General features: G+C 47.0%; 1 protein-coding gene across 1 annotated transcript; it reads left to right on the top strand.

Annotated features, from left to right (window-relative positions):
* The first annotated feature begins 12,117 nt into the window (after window positions 1-12,117).
* On the top strand, window positions 12,118-16,444 carry Gdf5 (growth differentiation factor 5). The gene is made up of 2 exons (XM_004630860.2): window positions 12,118-13,032; window positions 15,004-16,444. Exons 1-2 carry the CDS (start codon window positions 12,420-12,422, stop codon window positions 15,876-15,878), a joined length of 1,488 nt encoding a protein of 495 aa, XP_004630917.1. The 5' UTR covers window positions 12,118-12,419; the 3' UTR covers window positions 15,879-16,444.
* The last annotated feature ends 3,659 nt before the right edge of the window (window positions 16,445-20,103 follow it).

Below are 20,103 nucleotides of genomic sequence, written 5' to 3'. Positions count from 1 at the left end.
CGTGGCATTTTGTGTGTACGTTGTCCAAACACGTTCTTAGAGTTTAAATTCCATTTGCCTGCCTGCTATTCCACTCAGTGGTTCTTGAATTTTTAGTAGGAATTGAAAGCAAATAAATCTGAGCAACTTTTGAAATGCAGACGAGCAGCTTCCTCCCATAAGGATTCTATAAACCAAGGATGGAGCCGGACATCTGCATTTTGGCATGAATCAAGATGTTTCTAATGTATTAGTACACATCTTGGAAACTATTGTGTGGTTTTGTGAGCTGCTTGAGGATGGAAACTGTTAACATTGACGCTAGCGCTCAGCATCAAGGCCTGGTATGAAATAGATGCCCAGTAAGTTTGAGTGAATTAATGGATGGGTGACTTTATCGTAGGGCTGAAACAGTCAAGAAACCTTGAAGACTGTCCAAAGGAAACCTGAGCCAGGTGTTGTGGTGCATACCTGCAATCCCAGCACTTGGGAGGCTGATACAGGAGGATCGCTGTGATTTTTGAGGCCCGGCTAGGCTGGGCTAGTGAGTTCAGGGCCACCTTGAACTGTAAAGTGAGATCCCGTGTAAAAAAAAAAAAAAAAAGGAACCTAGGAACTATATCTTTCTCATGTAAAAACACAAAAAGTTTTCAATACCTACTTTGCAAAAAAGAGAAAGCAAGCAGGCAAAAGGGGGTTTACTCATTCTGAAAAGTAAACTGAACTACCTAGATGCAAAGAATCGGTGGTGAGGAATCTATTTCTGAAAAATAACCCAGTACATGACATAACTTGGGGTTTTTTCTATCCCCCTACCCTCCCTTCAACACTCCTCCCCTTCCCATTTATAAAAGCTTTGTTTTTATGTTTTCCTTTTTAAAAAACTTTTCCCTTCTTTGCTTTCTCCTCCCCTTTCCCTTGTCCCCTTCCCATTGAACATTTTTCCCCCTATTTCACAATAACTATTAACCATGTTGGTCCTTATTTACACTTTTGGTTTCTCACACACCTAGGTCCAATTTATTTCGCTGTGGTCTCAAGGTGCATCCATTTTCCTAGGAATGTCTTGAGTGTATTCTTTGTGGCAGAGTAGGACTCCTTTGTATAAGAAAACCTCATTCACCAGTTGATGGGCATTTGGGTTGTTTCCAGGATTTGGCTCTTACAAATCCTATGCCAAATCCTGACGCAGACACTGGAAAGAACCCAAAGAACACTAATACATTGACCCTATCTACAGCATTAGTTTACAGATTCACAAGGGAGGGCAGGCATAAAACAAACACTTCGCACACCTACAACATGTGCTGTCAGGAGAGAAGCTGGCTTCGCGGGAGCAGATGTTACACCTTGGCTGTGAAGGTTGAAAGTGCTGAGCCCACAGGAGGGCGTCCAAGCAGAGTTGTTTGAGGGCACAGTGGCATTCAGTGGTAGGGGATGTTTGGGAAATGCCAGGAATTCCCTCAGGGATGCCTTCTTGCTGACCAACTGTGATGGAAATTTTAAAAAATATTAAAATCAGCAAGTGGGGGCTGGGGAGATGGCTCAGTAGGGCCTGAGTTCAATCCCCAGTTCTGCAAATAAATAAATTAATTAAATAAATAAAATAAAATCAGCAAGTAGCCTGACATCATATTAGGGCAAAATAAGAGCATGCAGCCCACCTGGAGCTCATCTGTTAGACTCACTCAGCCCTGACTGAGTACACCTGAGCTCACTGACTGGGCTCAGCCTGACCGCACCCAGCGGCCTAGCCCGTACTTTCCAGCCCCAAGCACCCCTGTTTGCTGACTTGTTTCAAGGACTTTCTACCCAGCAATGAAGAATAATTGATGTTGCCCAATACAAAGTCATGCTTTTAAGCTTTTGTATCTCCCACTTGCAAGACCTATATAAGCCCAAAGCTGGCTCTGGACGGATGCTTTGGGAATGATCCCGCATCAGCCCACCAGTGTAATAAAGTTGGTTGCCTTCTATTCCTTGTGCAGTGTTTTCCATTCAGTTCAGTACGGAGTTCCGTAAGACCTCCAGTTGCTTGGACTGTGTGATTTTCCTTGGACAGGATAGTTGGACTGTAAGACAACAATCAGTTGAATGTTTTCCTCTTGCTCCTGACCCTGCCTCAGCAGGCAGATTTCTTTCTAGTCCCTATCCTTTCCCACCCAGGAAGGCTCTAGAAGACCACCAGCCTGACCCTCTTTTCACCACTGTTTAGTGGTTGGCCAACAAATGATGGTTGGGTACAGCTCTCACATGATCAGGTCCTTTCCTTCTTAAAAAGGGACCCTTAACTTTATTCAAACCTGAGACTTTTGCTGCTGCCTCATGTGACAAGCAGCTAAGCACTAAGGTTCAGGACAGGAATCAGGAAGAGGAAGATGGCAGAAAGAATGCTGGGCTTGGACAGGCACACTCACTTGGGTTTGAACACTGGGTTCAGCCTTGTGTTCTTTAGCAAACCGCTTCCCCTCTAGAGGCCTCCCACTCCTCAGCTGCAAAAGAGGGGCAAAATTCCGTATCTACAAGGGTTTTTATATGCAAGATGGGATAGAATTGGTGGAGAAGAAGAGGAGGGGAGGTTTTTGAGCTCAAGAATGACAAGGTTTCCAGGTCCCTAGCTGGTTACCACTGGGGAGACTGAAGTGGGTGGAGAAAACCTGATTTTCTTTTTTAATTGTATAAATATTGGTAGGAGAGAATAGGGAGGATGGGTAAGATTAATGCACATTGTATGCATCTATGAAATGTCATAATGGAACCACTTTTGTGCAATAAGCACACACTAGGAACTATAATAATAAAAAGAATTTAAGTGAAAAAGACATGCTATGTGGCTCGCACACCTGCGCTTGTAACAAACACAAGGGCAAACAAAATTTCCAGTTTCCTGTTGTAGTACTGAACCATACTCCTATCCTCCATGACAAGGCCCACTCTGACAAGGTGCAGTTCCCAAGGAGTTCAGCAGGGGGAGCCATCGTGCACTTGCTTTGAACAATGGCTGCTCCTGAGACGTTCTAAGACCCAAGTCAGGTGATGAGAGTGAGCTGGAGGAGAGTTGGCCATGCTCTTCCCAGCGCCCTCTCGGCTTCCCCGGTGAGAAGAGCCCAGGCACACAGATTAAAAACAGCACAGATGGAAGGTTAGGTGCTCTGGGCCCAGCTTCCAGCCAGCTGCTGCCTGTAGGCTGTTCACTCCTGCTTTGCTGTGGGAAAAGCGACAGATTGAGGCAGGTGCCTGGGCTCAGTCCCAGCTCTGTGCGTGACTGCATGCCAGGCACTTAATTTCTCTGAGACTCAATTTTCCCATTTATGAAATGGGAGCAATATTAACATTGTAATCTTTTTAAAAGCTGATTTTTGGAGCATTTACTATATGTTAGTCATGGAAATAAAATACTTTACATATGAAAATACATTTAGTTCTTATTACTGCTCAGTGAAGTATGTATTTGTGTTCTAATCTTTTTGAGTAAAGAAACAGATTCAAAGGGCTGGCCAAATAGCTCAGCGGGGGCCGAAGAGATGGCTCAGTAGAATAAGCGCTTGCCCGGCAAGCGCAAGGGCCTGAGTTCCAGAAAACACGAACATGCTGAGGGTTCGATCCCCAGGCCTGCTGTGCTGGACCCGGGGCGCACTGAGACTGCAGTTGAGACTGGGCATGGTCGTGTGGGCCTGTAATGCCTTGGGAGGCTGTAAACAGGCAGATCACTATGAGTCCCATCTAATAGTGAGACCCTGAACACCCTGTAAGACCCTTCTCTAAAATACAAAAAAACCCAGATTCCACCTCCAGCACTCTGGGAGGCTGAGGACAAAGGATAGCAAGTCTCAGGCCAGTCTGGGCAATTTAGTGACTTAGGGAGACCTTGTCTCAAAATTTAAAAATTTTAAAAGGGCCGTGAATGCAGCTGTAGCTCAGTGTGTAGGCCCTGGGATTCATCCCCTGTGCCACGAAAATACAGAAATAAGATCGGAGAAATTATTTTTAAAAATGTAAATAGCTGACTGTTATTTTATAAAATAGTTGACTATTATTGTTATGTAGCACTATTGTGCATGATTTTTTTTTTTTTTTTGGCGGAACCGGGGGTTGAACTTAGGCCCTTGCTACTTGCCAGGGAGGCGCTTATTCCACTGAGCCATCTCCCCCATGCCCCCCCCACTGTTGTTTGTTTGGTGAGACTGGGTCTTTGCTGTGTAGCCTAGGCTGACCTTCAGCTAGAGATTCTCCTGCTTCTGCTCCCCTCCCCACACCCCATTGAGACTGCAGCTATGCACCCCTACATCCTGTATGAGCCAGTGTTCTAAGAACCTTATTTGCAACCACTCTAGGAAGTAGGGTTTTTAAAAGGTATATTATTATTATTATTATTATTATTATAATTGAGGCAAGAGAGATTAAATAATTTAAGTGAGATTACTCAGATGGTGAATTGGGGAGCCAGAATTTGAAGATAGGTAGTTCAGTTCTTGGTCATTTTTCTTTTTCTTTCTTTTTTTTTTTTTTTTTTTTTTGGCGGAACTGGGAATTGAACTCAGGCCCTTATGCTTGCCAGGCAAGCACTTATTCTACTGAGCCATCTCCCCAGCCCCAGCTCTTGGTCATTATGTTATGAGCTATAAATTGAAAAATATGACAAATGTTTAAAGTTTTAAAGTTTATTAGAGAATATTTTGTAATTGATTTTTCCCTCAAAATGCTACCCCCCATCTCCTTTCTTTGGACATACTAATCTCATCCTTCTTGTCTCCTTGTGAAGTCGATTTGGAAGAACTCTTTAGTTATATTGTCATGGCTACCTCAAAGTCCTGAATTTATTGAAAATGTCTCTTTTTTGTGATAATTTTGACCTTGGGGAAGAGCCAGAAGTTGCATGGTTTGAAATCTAGTGAAAAGGGTGGGTGAGAACACACCATAGTATTTTGGAGTTTTTGTTTATTTGCTTTGTTTATTGGTGTTGTTTTGGGGTTTTGTTTCCTTATTTTTGATTTTTTTTGAGGTAAAGTTTCACTATGCAGTTCATGTTGTCTTTGAACTCACCATATAGCCCAGGCTGGCCTCAAACTCACTGTGATCCTCCTGCCTCATGCTCCCAAATACTGGGATTATAGGTGTGTGCAATTTTCCACTGTAGTGTCTTTATAAATCTGTCTTTCTTTTGGATGGCACTAAGTGGCAGTATTCACTATAATTTTAAATATCATAGCTTATAAAGACACACATGAAAGAGGGCTTCCAGAACTGCTTCAGAAAGTGACAAGAGCAGGCTAGGCATGGTGGCACATGCCTGTAATCCCTGCCTTCAGGAAGCTGAGGCAGGAGGATCATAGCAAGTTTGAGGCCAACCTGGACTACACAGTGAGACCCTGTCTCGAAAAGAAAATAAAAGGAAAAGTGAAAAGAACGAAAGGACAAATGTGTTCAAACTGAGGGGAATCATTTGAGGGGAAAATGACGATATGTGTTTTACTGTGCTCAATGTTTTTAATTTAGATATTCACCATACATTTTGATCCCTTCCTGTACTTTTCTGCTTAAAATCTCCCACTGGATTTGCCACTGCACTAAAAATTAAATCCATTTCACGTTCTGGTCTGGCAAGGCCACATAAGGTGTACCTTCAGCATGACCTGACCTCGTCCCCTACATTTTACCTCCCGGGTCTCTCTGCTTAGGCCACGCCAACTTCTCCTGGCTGCTCAGGTACACCCCACACACTCCTCAGGGCCTTTGCGTATGTTATTACCTCTCCTGGAACCATCATTTCCCTGACCTTTGCGTGGCTCATTCCCTCACCACATCCGGGTTTCTCCTTAAACATCACCTCCCAGTCGGAGATTCTTGTCTAAAATAGACACCACTTCCACCCTGCTTAATTTTTCTACATAGCACTTAGGATTCTTTGAAATTATGCATTTATCTTTCTCTTCCACCAGAATGGGACATAGATTTTGATGTCTTGTCCATTGCCATTTAGCCAGTGCTCATTTGCTAAATAATTAAGTAAATAAATGAAAGAAGATGCAAGTCACTCAACTGGTAAGAGGCAGAACTGGGACAAAAACCATGTTGCCTCACCCTGGAGCCTGTGCTCTTAGCTTCTGTGTTGTGCTTCGCTAACTCATGGAGAGAGCTCAGAAGATTCAGACCGCGTAATGAATGTGAAAGCTCTTTGAAAATTGCTAAGTGCTTGAAAAAGCAAAGCATTATTATTCTTCGCTAGTTCACTATTTTCTCATCTAGTAATGCTCTGGCTTGCTGACTTTATAAGGATGTTTTGTGGGGTGCCAATGAGATAATGAATGGGAAACACTGATGGAAGTTGAAGGTTCAATATGATGGACAGGACTGTAAAGGTTATTTCCATGCCAGCGGCTCCCCAAGGCTCCCATCCTCTACCTTAAGTTTGACATTAATATTGCTGACAGGAGAGGGGGAGGGAGAGGGACCCAGGGGACCCAGGGACTGTGTCCCAGTAATTAAACATGTCGGGACTGAAGCTCTGCCAGCACCAGCATCTGGTTGCAATTACCAGAGGGGACCAAAGTGATTAGTCACCTTTATAGTGAGAGCCAGGCAGGAAAGCTGGGCTCCTCCCTAGAGAGGGCTGATACCCAAGCTCAGAGTCCTTTTCCCTGCTCCTAACCCCTTGCTGGGAGTTCCCTGGTCCTCTGACAGTTGTGCCTGCCTGAAACTCCTGTGTCCTCTGAAGTCCTAGCCCATTGGATGAAACGTTGGCTGAAAGACAAGAGAACCCTAACATCCACTGCCAACCTGTCACTTCTTATGTTTCTAGAAGCTAGAGTAGGATTTTTGGTATTAAAGTACGCTGAAGTAGAAATTAGCCTTCCAAAAGTAATTAAAGCTCTGTGAGCTTCAACTTCTTTATCTATAAAATGAGGATACTAAAAATATCTTCCTCATAGGGTTGTTGTGAAGATGAATAGATAAGATGCAATGGAATGTGACCAGTGACAACAAATATTAAAAAGTATTTTGTGAGAGTTGCATTTTTGTTGTTGTTATTTTGAGATAGAGTCTCACTGTGTAGTTCAGGTTGGTTTTGAACTCACTATCTAGTCCAGGATAGCCTCAAACTTGCAGTGATCTTCCTACCTCACCTTCTGAGTGCTGGGATTATAGGCATGCACCACCATGCCTGACTAATAAGGTAATTCTTCTTTTTTTTTTTTTTTTTTTTTTTTTTTGCGGAACCAGGGATTGAACTCAGGCCCTTGTACTTGCCAGGCAAGCGCTTATTCTACTAGGCCATCTCCCCGGCCCTCTAATAAGGTAATTCTTAAAAAGGCAGTGGAGTGGTGGTAATGGTACATGTCTGTAATCCCAGCACTTGGGAGGCTGAGGCAGAGTACCCCCACAAGTTTGGAGACATCCTGGGCTACATAGTAAGCTCAAGGCCAGTCTGAACTACAGACCCTGTCTTAAAAAAATAAGCAATGGAAATAATCCCAGCTACTCAGGAGTCTGAGGCAGGAGGATTAAAAATCCAAGGCCAGCCTGTAAAACTAAGCAGGACCTTGTCTCAAAAAAAAAAAGGGACTTGTTATGCAGTTTGGGCTGGCCTTGTGCTCACTTTTGTAGCCCCCAGGGTGGTCTTAAAATCACAGAGATACTCCTGTCTCAACCTCCTGAGTGCTAGGATTATAGGCATGCACCACCACACCCAGGTCTGGGGCCTAATCAATAGGGCTGGGTTGGGGAACCTGGGTTTCTGGGGTCAGCATGGCTTGTGGGACTTTTTTTTTTTTTTTTTTTTTTGCAGGCCTTAGGATGCCTTTAGGGCATTTCTGGTTTGGCGTGAGTACCTAGGTTCGAAGCACAGCACCTGAGCCTGACTGTTTTGTTTTAGCAGGCACTTAAACAACTGAGCTAATGGGCAGGCTTGTGGGGTTGGGATTGAACTTCATACCCTGTGCTTGCCAGATAGGTGCTTATGCCTCTGAGCTTTCTCCCCAGCCCCTCAAAATGAAATTTATTTATTTATTTGTGTCCACAGATTTTTAAAAAATGTTTATTTATTTATTTATTGTGTGTGTGTGTGTGTGTGTGTGTGTGGCCAGCTCAGCCCACCAGGGGGCGGGGCTGGCTGGCATGTGGTGCTGGGGGATTGAACCGTGGCTCCTGTGCTTTTGCTTAGCTTAGCTTGTTCTAAGTAGGTGCTTTAGACCACTGAGCCATCTCACCAGCCCTCAAAATGAAATTTAAAAGGCCTGCAGATATAACTCAGTGATATAATACTCCCCTAGTTTGCCTGAAGAGTGGGGCCAGTCCCCAGTAACACACACACACACACACACACACACACACACACACACACACATAGAATAATCAAAGACAAAAGTTGTCTAGAAAAAGGGCCCTAAAGTAGTAACTATTTTAATATCTGCCAGATTCTAACTAACGATGTTTTATTATTAATTTAATTGATTCCTCACAAAAATCTGTTTGAGGTAAGCACTGTGGTACTTCATGGTCAGAGGTTTAGAGAAGTTAGGAGGATTCCTAAGATCACACAGTATGTAAATAGTAAAACCAGTATTCAAAACCAGGTCTGAGGGACAGCCAAAGAGCTTAGTTAAAGAGGCGAAGGGATTAAAGAGGCGAAGGGACTGGGGTTCAATCACCTGGCCTGCTGTGCTGGCCCACCCCTGGGGGCACGCTGTGATGGCAGACTGGGTGTGGTGGCATGTGCCTGTATTCCCAGCTCTTGGGAGGCTGTACACAGGCAGATCACTAGGAGTCCCATCTACTAGTGAGACCCTGAACACCCTGTAGACCCTTCCTTAAAATACAAACAAAACAATACAAAACATAAAATCAGGCCCATCTCTAGGGCTCTTGATCGTTATCAAACTATACAGAGGGATGTCTTGGTTACTTCACTCATTCAATCCTTCACTTATTTACTAGCTAGGGAGCCGGCGTTATATAGCTCAGCAGCATGCTGCCTGCCTGGCAAGTGTGAGATCCTGAATTTAATTCCTTGTACCAAAAAAAGAAAAAGTGTATTCACTAGATGGAGCTTACAAAATGCTCGATTTAGGGCCGGGGAGGTGGCTCAGTAGAATAAGCACTTGCCTGGCAAGCGTAAATGCCTGAGTTCAATCCCCGGTTCTGCAAAAAAAAGAAAAAAAAAAAAGCTCAATTTGTGGCAAGACAAAATCTCTCCCTTTAAGGGGCTTTCAAGTACAGTGGAGAAGGCATGATGCGTCCAAGGGATGGCTTTGGCTCTTTTTTTTTTTTGGTTGCAGAGATCGAACTCAGGACATTGTACTTTCCAGGCAGATGCTTACGCTGCTGAGCCATATCCCCAGCCCTGGCCTTCTGCTTTTGTATGTAAGGACCAGTTAGAGATTCATTCATTCATGCAACACATGCTGAGAATGTGCTATGTGTCAGGTCCTATGCCTGTGCCACGCACTGGGAATTACTGCAAGACAAATATAGTATAGTCTAGTTATAATCTAATGAGGAGACATATCGTACATTAGGATAAGTAAAAGGAATTAAGTTACTGTAAAAATATTTAAAAAGTACAGGGTAGAAGAAGCTAACTGTGTTGGAGATGCAGGTGGGGGTGGCAAGTGGATCCATCTAGTGCTTTCAGAATGGAAAAGAGCACAGAAAATGTGCAATGGCCATTTGGAAGGAGTGTGCTTTTTCTGGGAGGATAAGAGAATGGAGGAGGTGGCATGTGAGCTGATGGTTGGTGGTAACTTTCAAGTATGGGAGTTGGAAGAGAGAGATACTGGAGGCCTAGAAGTCATTTACAAGGGCCTGATAGTAGGTCTGCTGGGAGGAGGCCAGGGACAGTGACAGAGATGGGATGGAATGGAGAGGGATGTGGAGAGGATGGGGGTGGGGGTCAAAAGGAAAGCCAGGTGTGGTGAATCTGGGGCTAGTAATAAATTTAGCCCTTCCTTCAAGTACCCTCCAAAGAGAACCTGGTGGTGCATAGGTCACTTGAGCCTTTGTGGTTTTGTTTTTGGTACTAGGGATTAAATCAAGGAAGCACTGACCTACATTCCTAGCCTTTTTCACTTCATTTTGTTTATTTAAAGTCAGGTCTCAAGCTGTTCAGACTAGCTTTGACTTTGTGGTTCTCCTGCCTCAGCCGCCCAAGAAGTTGGAATTATAGGAATGCATGATCATGCCCAAGCACATCGGTCCTCTGACACGGAGAGGCGGAGCTCCACAGTCTCTGGTGGCCTAGAGCACCATACGAAACTTGGAGTGGCCAAGTCATGTTGTTGGCCTTAAAATTCAGTGAGTCTGGGATTATCATCAAAGGATGAATGGTAGGGCACTTGGACCCCCAGTGCTGAGGGTTTTTTTGTTTCTTTGGTGTGTTTATCGTGATGCTAGAGCTCAAACCCTGGGCTTCGCATATGCTAAGCAAATGCTCTTCCACAGTGGTGAATTTAATGTTCTTCATTCTCAGACGCTCATTTACATCTACTCTGTGCCCAGCTATGCCAAGAAACCAACCTTAGCATATGAATAAGATCTGTTAGATTGGCACAAATGGTCTCAGATTAAGAAGGAGAGATAGGAATGTAGCTCAGTGGTGCTAAATTTGCCTAGTATGTGTGAGGCCCTGGGTCCATTTCCTAGCACCAAGAATGAAATAAGATAAAATAAAAGATTCGATCCCCAGCACCACATGCTGCACCACCCCACCAACAGGTGTGCTGAGCTGGCTGCTGAGTCTGGGCATGGTAGCCCAGCACTTGGGAGGCTGAACATAGGGTCACTACGAGTCTGAGCTGCGTAGTGAGACCATGTGCCAAATACATAAATTAAAAATAAATACATAAACAAACAATTCACAAAAAAACCTTATCTGACTACTACTTCTCCACTTTTTCCACTACCGTTCCTCTTACAGTATGGCAAGTGTTGTAGGCAGATGTATGAGAGGAAGTCATTGATTCCAGCAGGGAATCGGGGCAGGCTTCCTGGAGGTAGTGGTTTTCCAGCTGAGGCAGTATGAGGCGAAATTCTTCCAGTTGTGGGAGTGACAGAAGGCTAATCTTCCAAGTGAATGAGGGAGAAGCTTCCCACCATCACTTTGTGGTAAGTTGCCCAGGGGGGGAATAGAGTGAAGGGTCCCAAAAGGAAAAGGGCCGCAGTGGTTTGACAAAGCACTTGAAGAACCTTTGAGTCCAGCTGGAGCTCAGACTTTTGAACTTCCAGAGCGTTCTGTGGGAAATCGCTTTTTCAGCCTCCTGCAGGGGCCGCTGCTGCCCCAGGCTGGGACTACTGCCTCTGGACTCAGCCAATCTGAGAAAACTGAGGATATCTTTGATGGGTTAGTGGCAGCGCACTCCAGGGTAGTAGGGGCTCCAGTGCCCCCAAGTCTGAAGGAATCATCTGAGCTCAGCCAATGGCACTGGGGGAGGGTGTATAGTGGGCATTGATATTCTTTCTGTCTTTGGGTCACCACAAGTTTATTAAAATAAAAGAAACTGTAGGTAAACGCTGCCATCTGTGCTGCCTCCCCAACACACACACACACACACACACACACACACACACACACACACACACATCAAGTCCCCGACTAGACACAGGGACTGAGACTGTTTTAAAAACACTCCAAGGACTTCGCTGAAAACCCACACTCCCTGTGCTTCTGCGGCTTCAGATCTCTGAGCTCACTTCTCGGCGTGGCTCTGCAGGGTGGTGGGGTGGGCCATTCCAGGAGGTGGAGGTGAAGACCCCTGAGTCTGCTCCGGGGATTGGGAGGCCCCCTAAGCCTCAAGTCCCGCTGTGGGGCTCGGTGCCAAAAGCCCCCGTGAGCCGTGGCCTCCAAAGGGCAGCGGTGATTTTTTTCACATAAATATATCGCACTTAAATGAATTTAGACAGCATGACATCAGAGAGTAATTAAATTGGTTTGGGTTGGAATTCCGTTTCCAATTCCTGAGTTCAGGTTTGTAAAAGATTTTTCTGAGCACCTGCAGAACGTGTGTGTGTGTGTGTGTGTGTGTGTGTGTGAAGTATTTTCACTGGAAAGCATTCAAAACTAGAGGAAAAAAAAACTGGAGCACACAGGCAGCATTACGCCATTCTTCCTTCTTGGAAAAATCTCTCAGCCTTATACAAGCCTCCTTCAAGCTCTCAGTCGGTTGTGCGGGAGAAGGGGGCGGTCGGCTTTCTCCTTTCAAGAACGAGTTATTTTCAGCTGCTGACTGGAGACGGTGCACGTCTGGAGACAGGAGCATTTCCACTATGGGACTGGATACAGACCCACACCCGGCGGACTGCAAGAGTCTCAGATTGAGGAGAAAGCCCTTCCTGCTGCTGCCACTGCTTCTGAAGATCCACTCCTTTCATGGTTTTTCCTGCCAAGCCAGAGGCACCTTCGCTGCTGCCACTGTTCTCTTTGGTGTCATTCAGCGGCTGGCCAGAGGATGAGACTCCCCAAACTCCTCACTTTCTTGCTTTGGCACCTGGCTTGGCTGGATCTGCAACTCATCTGCACTGTGTTGGGTGCCCCTGACTTGGGCCAGAGATCCCCGGGGGCCAGGCCAGGACTGGCCAAAGCGGAGGCCAAAGAGAGGCCCCCCCTGGCTCGGAACATCTTTAGGCCAGGTGGTCACAGCTACAGTGGGGGGGCCGCCAATGCCAGGGCAAAGGGAGGAGCTGGGCAGACACAGGCCAAGAAAGATGAACCCAAAAAGCTGTCCCCTAGATCTGGTGGCCCTGATACCAAGCCAGGATCCCCTCCTCAGATCAGGCAGGCTGCATCACGGACTGTAACTCCAAAAGGACAGCTTCCTGGGGGCAAAGCACCCCCCAAAGCAGGACCTGTCCCCAGCTCCTTTCTGCTGAAGAAGTCCAGGGAGCCTGGGCCCCCCCAAGAGCCCAAGGAGCCATTCCGCCCGCCCCCCATCACACCCCACGAGTACATGCTCTCGCTGTACAAGACGCTGTCCGATGCTGACAGAAAGGGAAGCAACAGCAGCGTGAAGTTGGAGGCTGGCCTGGCCAACACGATCACCAGCTTTATTGACAAAGGGCAAGGTGAGGGGGTAGGGTGGCAGGGAGGGACATGTGCATGTGCTGAGGGGCTTCCAGAGCTCTGAGGCCGCTACACAGGCCAGGGACAGTGTGTGCATCTGGCCTGGGGTGGGTGACTGGAACTTATCTCACACAGGCTGCTGGTATGTTAGCCCTGGCAGGTACCTCGGGTTCACCAAGTCCAATTCCTGCAAGGTGCAGAGGGAGGCACTAAAGCCCAGAAAGGAGATAAGATGTGCTAGTTGATGGCAGAATCGACTCTTGATTACTGAGCCATGCTCTGTACCTATGTGCGTTGGCCAAACTTTCCAAGCTCCAGAGTTTTCTCAGTGAAGAGAGAAATGGATCTTGAAGCCAACATGCCTCCCCCCACGAGTTAGGGATCAGAAAGACATCATAGGTGAAGACAGTAAAGGGGGCATCTTGGAGGTGATGGAGGCAGTGAAAAGAGGCAGCAGACTTAAAATCTGACTGTGAAAGCCCTTTCCCACCTTGAAGCCTCAGTTTTTACCACATGTATACAGGTACAGGGGCTGGTCTGGGTGTTTTTGAGAGCTTTTCCTATGTGAAAAGTTTGTATCTTATCTTAAACACAGATCATTTTATCATTAACCCAGGAGAACACCTGCTGTCCTCACTTCTCCCTCTGCCCAACTTGTGCGGCTGCCTCAGCTTCCTCTGTGGGTTTGCCATGGGACCTCATGTTCACCATAGTGTGAAGAGGAAGATAGACCAGTGGTAGACTAGGTTGCGTGAAGCTCCTGCGCTCTGGCTCTGATCTTGGGGCTTCGGCTGGCGGGGTGGGGGAGGAGCAGAGTGGGAGAGGCTCCTCATTAGAGCCGGTCTGTAGGGGGAATGACACCGGTGGAGGGGGAGGCACAGGGGCTGCAGGTCTGGCGGAGGTGGGGGAGATGGCCTGGCTGCCTGCCCAGCCAAGGAAAGCTGTGACCCCTTGGGGGCTCATAAAATAAGTCTTTGTGCCCCCCAGCACTAAGGGAGCATGGGGAGAGGGATATGGAGACTTTAAAGGCCTAATTAGTTACCTTCTAGAGCAATATATGAATGTTCCCTAATGGCAAATTGGTATTTAGAAAAGCAGGCTTGCTGATTCAGAGATGCCGCTGCTACTACTCTCTCTCCCCTTCTTCTGTATACACATGGAATCATACACATACATACATGCACACTCTTCAAATATTCACACAAGGCCAAATATACGTATGTGTAACATGTCACTCACATACATCTTACTTGCATATTCACAAATGAACTCAATTATACACACACACACACACACACACACACAAATTGTCACACAAAAATTATTAGACTAGAAAGCCAACGAAGTTGGGTTGTAGACCTAGCTTTGTCGTTAACTTGCTGTGTGAACTAAATTAAGTCACTTCTCATCTCTGTGCCTCATCTGTAGAACAAGAACACTCTCTCTTAAGGTATAGTGGAAGCAGCTCAGGATGGGCTATAAAAACTCAAAGCTAGAATTCCAACTCTATGTTTTCCTAGCTAGGTGATTTTGAACAATTTGCCTAGCTTTCTCTGAACTTTAGGTTCCTCCTCTGGTAAAAGAGTAATTTTAATGCACATCCCACCTATCTCCTAAATGAGTTATCATGTTAGATCATGGATGAGGGAGAGAAACAAACAAGAGGGATCGAGGACAGTTGTAAGGTTGGTGGCTCTAATTCACAGAGATCATTGTCCCAAACACCTGGAGTCACGCAAATCATCCACAGCCACATCTACAGATAAACATCCCTACTTGGTTGGCAATGTAGGACGCTTCCTTATTTTGAAAAAGGCATTTAGTGGCTTGGGGTGTCAGCCTCTGTAAGAGTAGGGAAAAGGTCAAAGAAAGCTCTCTTGAGGGGAAGAGAGCTGGAGCCCTCCCCTGAGGCCTGGAGGTGACTGGCTCTGCTGGTGAGGTTGCAGAAATTGACTTCTGTCTGTTCTCTCTAGATGATCGAGGCCCTGTGGTCAGGAAACAGAGGTACGTGTTTGACATTAGTGCCCTGGAGAAGGATGGGCTGCTGGGGGCCGAGCTGCGGATCTTGCGGAAGAAGCCCTCAGACACAGCCAAGCCAGTAGCCCCCGGTGGCGGGCGGGCTGCCCAGCTGAAGCTGTCCAGCTGCCCCAGCGGCCGGCAGCCGGCAGCCTTGCTGGATGTGCGCTCTGTGCCAGGCCTGGATGGGTCTGGCTGGGAGGTGTTTGACATCTGGAAGCTCTTCCGAAACTTTAAGAATTCAGCGCAGCTGTGCCTGGAGCTGGAGGCCTGGGAGCGTGGCAGGGCTGTGGACCTCCGTGGCCTGGGTTTTGACCGGGCTGCCCGGCAGGTCCATGAGAAGGCCTTGTTCCTGGTGTTTGGCCGCACCAAGAAACGAGACCTATTCTTTAATGAGATTAAGGCCCGATCTGGCCAGGACGATAAGACTGTGTACGAGTATCTGTTTAGCCAGCGGCGGAAAAGACGGGCCCCACTGGCCACTCGCCAGGGCAAGCGACCTAGCAAGAACCTCAAGGCCCGCTGTAGTCGGAAGGCGCTGCATGTCAACTTCAAAGACATGGGTTGGGATGACTGGATCATCGCACCCCTTGAGTATGAGGCCTTCCACTGTGAAGGGCTGTGTGAATTTCCCTTGCGCTCTCACCTCGAGCCCACAAACCATGCAGTCATCCAGACCCTGATGAACTCTATGGACCCCGAGTCCACACCACCTACCTGCTGTGTACCCACGCGGCTGAGTCCCATCAGCATCCTCTTCATTGACTCAGCCAACAACGTGGTGTATAAGCAGTATGAGGACATGGTCGTGGAGTCTTGTGGCTGCAGGTAGCAGCACTGGCTCTGTCTTCTGGGGTAGCACATTCTGAGAGTCCCTCTTCACACTCTTGGAATCCCAGCAGGTTGCACTCGAAGCAGCCAGAAGTATCTACATGACCTGCATGAAAGGAGATTCCATCAGCCTTGTTTACTCTGAGGGTAACTTGGGCTAAAGCTCCCCTTTATTCCACAAGTCTCCCTGAAGATTTCTGCTCTTCTGCTGCTCTGACTGACAGGGACAACCCCAGGGGATAGACTATGAATGAGACACTTAGAAGACAGTGTTTTCCAATGAGACTCAGCCTGCCGTCTCCCCTTACCTGAGGCTTCTTGGCCTCTGAACTATCCAGGGGACCAGGTGCTAGTCCAAGCATCTCCTGAGAGAGCCACTGGTGCCATTTCTTCCTTGAGTCACTTTTGTGCCTGGCGACTTTCTGCCCTTGAGGCGGATGAGACGCTGTTTGGGCTGGGGTTGGAGATAGCGGGAGAGGGCTTGGGCAGAGGTGAGATGTATGAGGCCATTAAACTGTTAGATTAAAATGTACATTAATGACATAAAAAGCAAAACTGTTCCTAAAACTGCAGCAGACTTCTTTATTCAAGGGGACTCATGACCCTTCCAAGAATTCCTAACCCACAGAGGGAAGGTGGGTTGCCTCGTGTATATGGTCAGGCACCACCCCCACTCCTGGGAACTGAAGCAGAACCAGGCAGAGAGCACAGCTGGGCAGTGCCAGTGCTCACCTCTAACCTCATTCCTGTTCCTTCCAAGAGCCCATTGGTCCTATTTTTTTTTTTTTCCTGCTCTGTTGGGGCCTGGCAACAGAGTTAGATTTTTACATTCCTTAGTCAGGTTTGTTGTCTCCAAAACAGATCCTAAAATGAGAGGGATATTAGAGTTTTGTTTCCTTTAAAATCATCTTTAATTCACTCACCAGCATCTGTCCTGATCCCCCTTCCCTCCACGCTCCAGAATTAACTGGAGCCTTCTACTTCTCCACTGCAAAATACATGCTGCCAGGGATGGGCTGCCAGCAGTCCCCTCCTACCTATGGCGGCATCTGCTATTTGCCATAATTGCCGCTCCTCACAGGACCTTGTCTGGGGCCTAGCTGCCCCCCAGCTCTGCACTCTCACTGCTCATCCATCACCTCCTGCAGCTCCAGAGTCAGAACTGGAGCCCCTTCCTTTTACATTTACATTCTACAAGTACATACTTATATATTAGATAAATATACTCTCCACTGGCCTCAGGCAGACAAGTGCCAGGCACCTGCTGACAATCTTTCCTGCTTAGGGTTTGGCCCGGGTTAAATGTTTACTTCCTTTTATTGGCTAGACTCTTGGGAGAGGTATGGGTCTCAGACTTCGGGGAGAGGAACACAGCCACCTGGTGGGGAAATTTAGAGTCTTCGGTCTTCAGGGCCAGGCTCTACCTGGCTGAGGAGAGACAGGGGCAGGACCAGAAGTCCAAGCTTCTGGCTCTTACTCTTGGGGGCCTCAAAGATTTTTCCCTACCTTTCTGCCACTGAGCCTTTGATTTTTCAAGGCTCCTGGCCAGAGCTGTCTCAATAGTAGGGACTCTTGCCCAGCTGTGGGCAGATTTTGTGTCCCTTCCCTCCACTTCTGAAACATGGGTTGTCAGGGCCTGAAGCCCAATGCATGGGACAGCCTACCTTTGAGCCGCCTCCTTGGTTTGGAGACCTGTCCCAGAGGGGCCAATTTGAGTCTGGAGCCGAGCTCTCCTTGGCTGGGCTTTGTTGTGTTTGGCTAGTGGTGGCTCTGGGAACTGGAGATAAACAAAGGCGCTGCCATGGCAGAGAGAGTCCTGGTGTATGTAGAGGAGAATGAGCCTGAAGGGAGGTGTGGGGAGCCAAGAAGATAGCTATGGGTACAAGGAGAGCAGTATAGAAATTGGGTATAGGAAACGCAAGGGCAGACAGACAGAGAACAAAGGGATCATGGGTGGTATCAGATGCTGCAGTTCTGATTTCCTGGACTTTGTGTACCTTGTTTCTTGGCAACGTCTGACAGAACTGGAGCTTCTCTTCACCATAACCTCAGCAGAACATCATCTGTGCCCTCTTCAGTAGGCTTCTGCATGAAGGCCTAGGCTTTGAGTGGACATGAGACAGTCTGGAGGACCAGCCTGGGAACTTGCTCTCTTACCTACACCTGTCCCAGAGCTCTCTTCCATGAATGAGCAACCCAGATTGTGCATCTCCTCCCGCCCCCATCTTTTCCCTCTGGAGATTCAGTCTGCAGGTGGGAGGAGCCCTTCCATCCCAACCTGGAGATATGTGCAACCCTCTCCTTGGAAAGGCTTTTCCTCAGCATCAACCTCCAGCCCCAATTACAGGAAGCCTGTGTAGTTTGTTCTTGCTTATTTCATGCTGCAACATTCTTATTCCTGGTCTCTCAGCTCTGAAGGGCTCACAAGGCTGCAGAGTTTAAGACTTTAGATTGGTTTAGAGTTAGAGGCCTTCACCAAGCAAAAATTCTTTGAGCATTGGTTTTCTTATTTATAAAAAGAACAGAAAGTGGAGGGTAAACAATGTACCTATTTCAGGCCGGGGATATAGCTCAGAGGCACAGCACCTGCCTGTCCAGCGCAAGGTTCTAAGTTCAATTCCAGGAACCAAAACCAAAACAAAACAATATACCTATTTCATAGACACAACTATAGGGATGTGAAAGGCACTCAGGACAGTAGCTGTCACAAAGGTAGAGTAAACATTATCTGTTGTCATTGTTGCCCCTTATACCAACCTAAGAAGCAGGCAGGATGACCATTATCTCTTTGCCACCCAGAGGCAGAGGCAGAGTGGCAACCACAGGTCTCCTGCAGGTCTCCTCACTCTCTGTGTCTGCTCTTCTAATCCCCTGACTGGAATGACCCTGATCTTGGCAAGTGGTTGAGTCACCTCCCTAGGTCTTGGCTGCTTGGCCTCCATAGTGTCTCCTTGGGGACATACCATGCTGTTAGTTCCTTGGGAAAAATAGTGGAGCAGAGTTTAGGACAAGGAACATGAGAGGCCCAGAGAGGAGGAGAAAGGGGGTTTCTAGTGTTCAGCTCCCCATCTCTTGTCCTTTCCGCATCTCCATGTTCCGGAGTCACAACAGGAAAATCAATTTCTCTGGGTTTGGGACCCAAATTGTTCAGAAACCTCTCAGACTTTAATCTGACTGCTCTATTAGTTCTGCTGATCTGAACGCAGATGTAAGGGATCATAGTGGGGAAGGATTAGTCACACACGCTTTGAAATCAGGCAGACCTCAGTTCCACTACTGGTTCCTCTATCTGGTCTCAGTCCTGGCCCAGCTGAGTAACTTTGGAAAATTATTTAACTTCTATGAGCCTTAGTTTTCCTATTTGAGGAACAGTATAAAATTTACTGGGCCTGAAAGTCTATAGAGGGGGTATTCATTCATTTTACCTATCCCTGATCCAAACATTCATTCATTAATCAGTGAAAATTTATTGAGGACCTACAACAGAGTAGGTCCTGTGCTGAGTGTTGGGAAGATAACTACTATAATGATTCATGCTTATCTGGGGATTATCATGGAAACAATTTTTTTTTTAAATTTATATATTTGGTAGAGGGTCTCACTACTTGGACTTGTAGTGATCCTCCTGTTTTCAGCCTCCCTGGCACTGGGATTATAGGCATGTGCCACCACACCTGGTCTCAGTAGCTGGCTCAGCTGTCCCTGGGTGCAGGGCCAACAAGGCATGTGGTACCAGAGATTGAACCCTTATCCATTTGCTTAAGCAGGCACTTAGTCTGCTGAGCTGTCTTGCTGGCCCTTATCTGGGGATTAGCATGTGCCAGCCATTTGTTCTTAGCACTTTACAGGAATTTCCTTACCTAACAGTGATTCTGTCTTCAAGAACCATGAATAAATGGAAGAGAAAATTAAGATCCCAAAGGATGTCTTAGTAAGATGGGTTGAATCAGAAGAGAAATAAAGCATGAAAAAAGGTCAAATTAAACACTTGAATTCATGACACCAACTGTACACAGGATACGAAGAAAAGGTGATCTCACTACTTCATATTGGAAAGAAAAGGGCTGGAGAGATGGCTCAGTGGTCTAAAGCACCTACTTGGAACTAGCTTGGCAAAGCATCAGGGACTGCGGTTCGATCCCCCAGCACCACATGCCAGCCAGCCCCGCCCCCTGGTGGGCTGAGCTGGCCACACACACACACACCACACTCTCTCACTCTCTCTC

This window comes from Octodon degus, unplaced genomic scaffold, assembly GCF_000260255.1.
Source record: "Octodon degus isolate 3935 unplaced genomic scaffold, OctDeg1.0 scaffold00037, whole genome shotgun sequence".
NCBI classification, from domain to species: Eukaryota; Metazoa; Chordata; class Mammalia; order Rodentia; family Octodontidae; genus Octodon; species Octodon degus.
The sequence above is the reverse complement of the archived record's forward strand: the minus strand, read 5'-3'. Positions and strand labels throughout refer to the sequence as shown.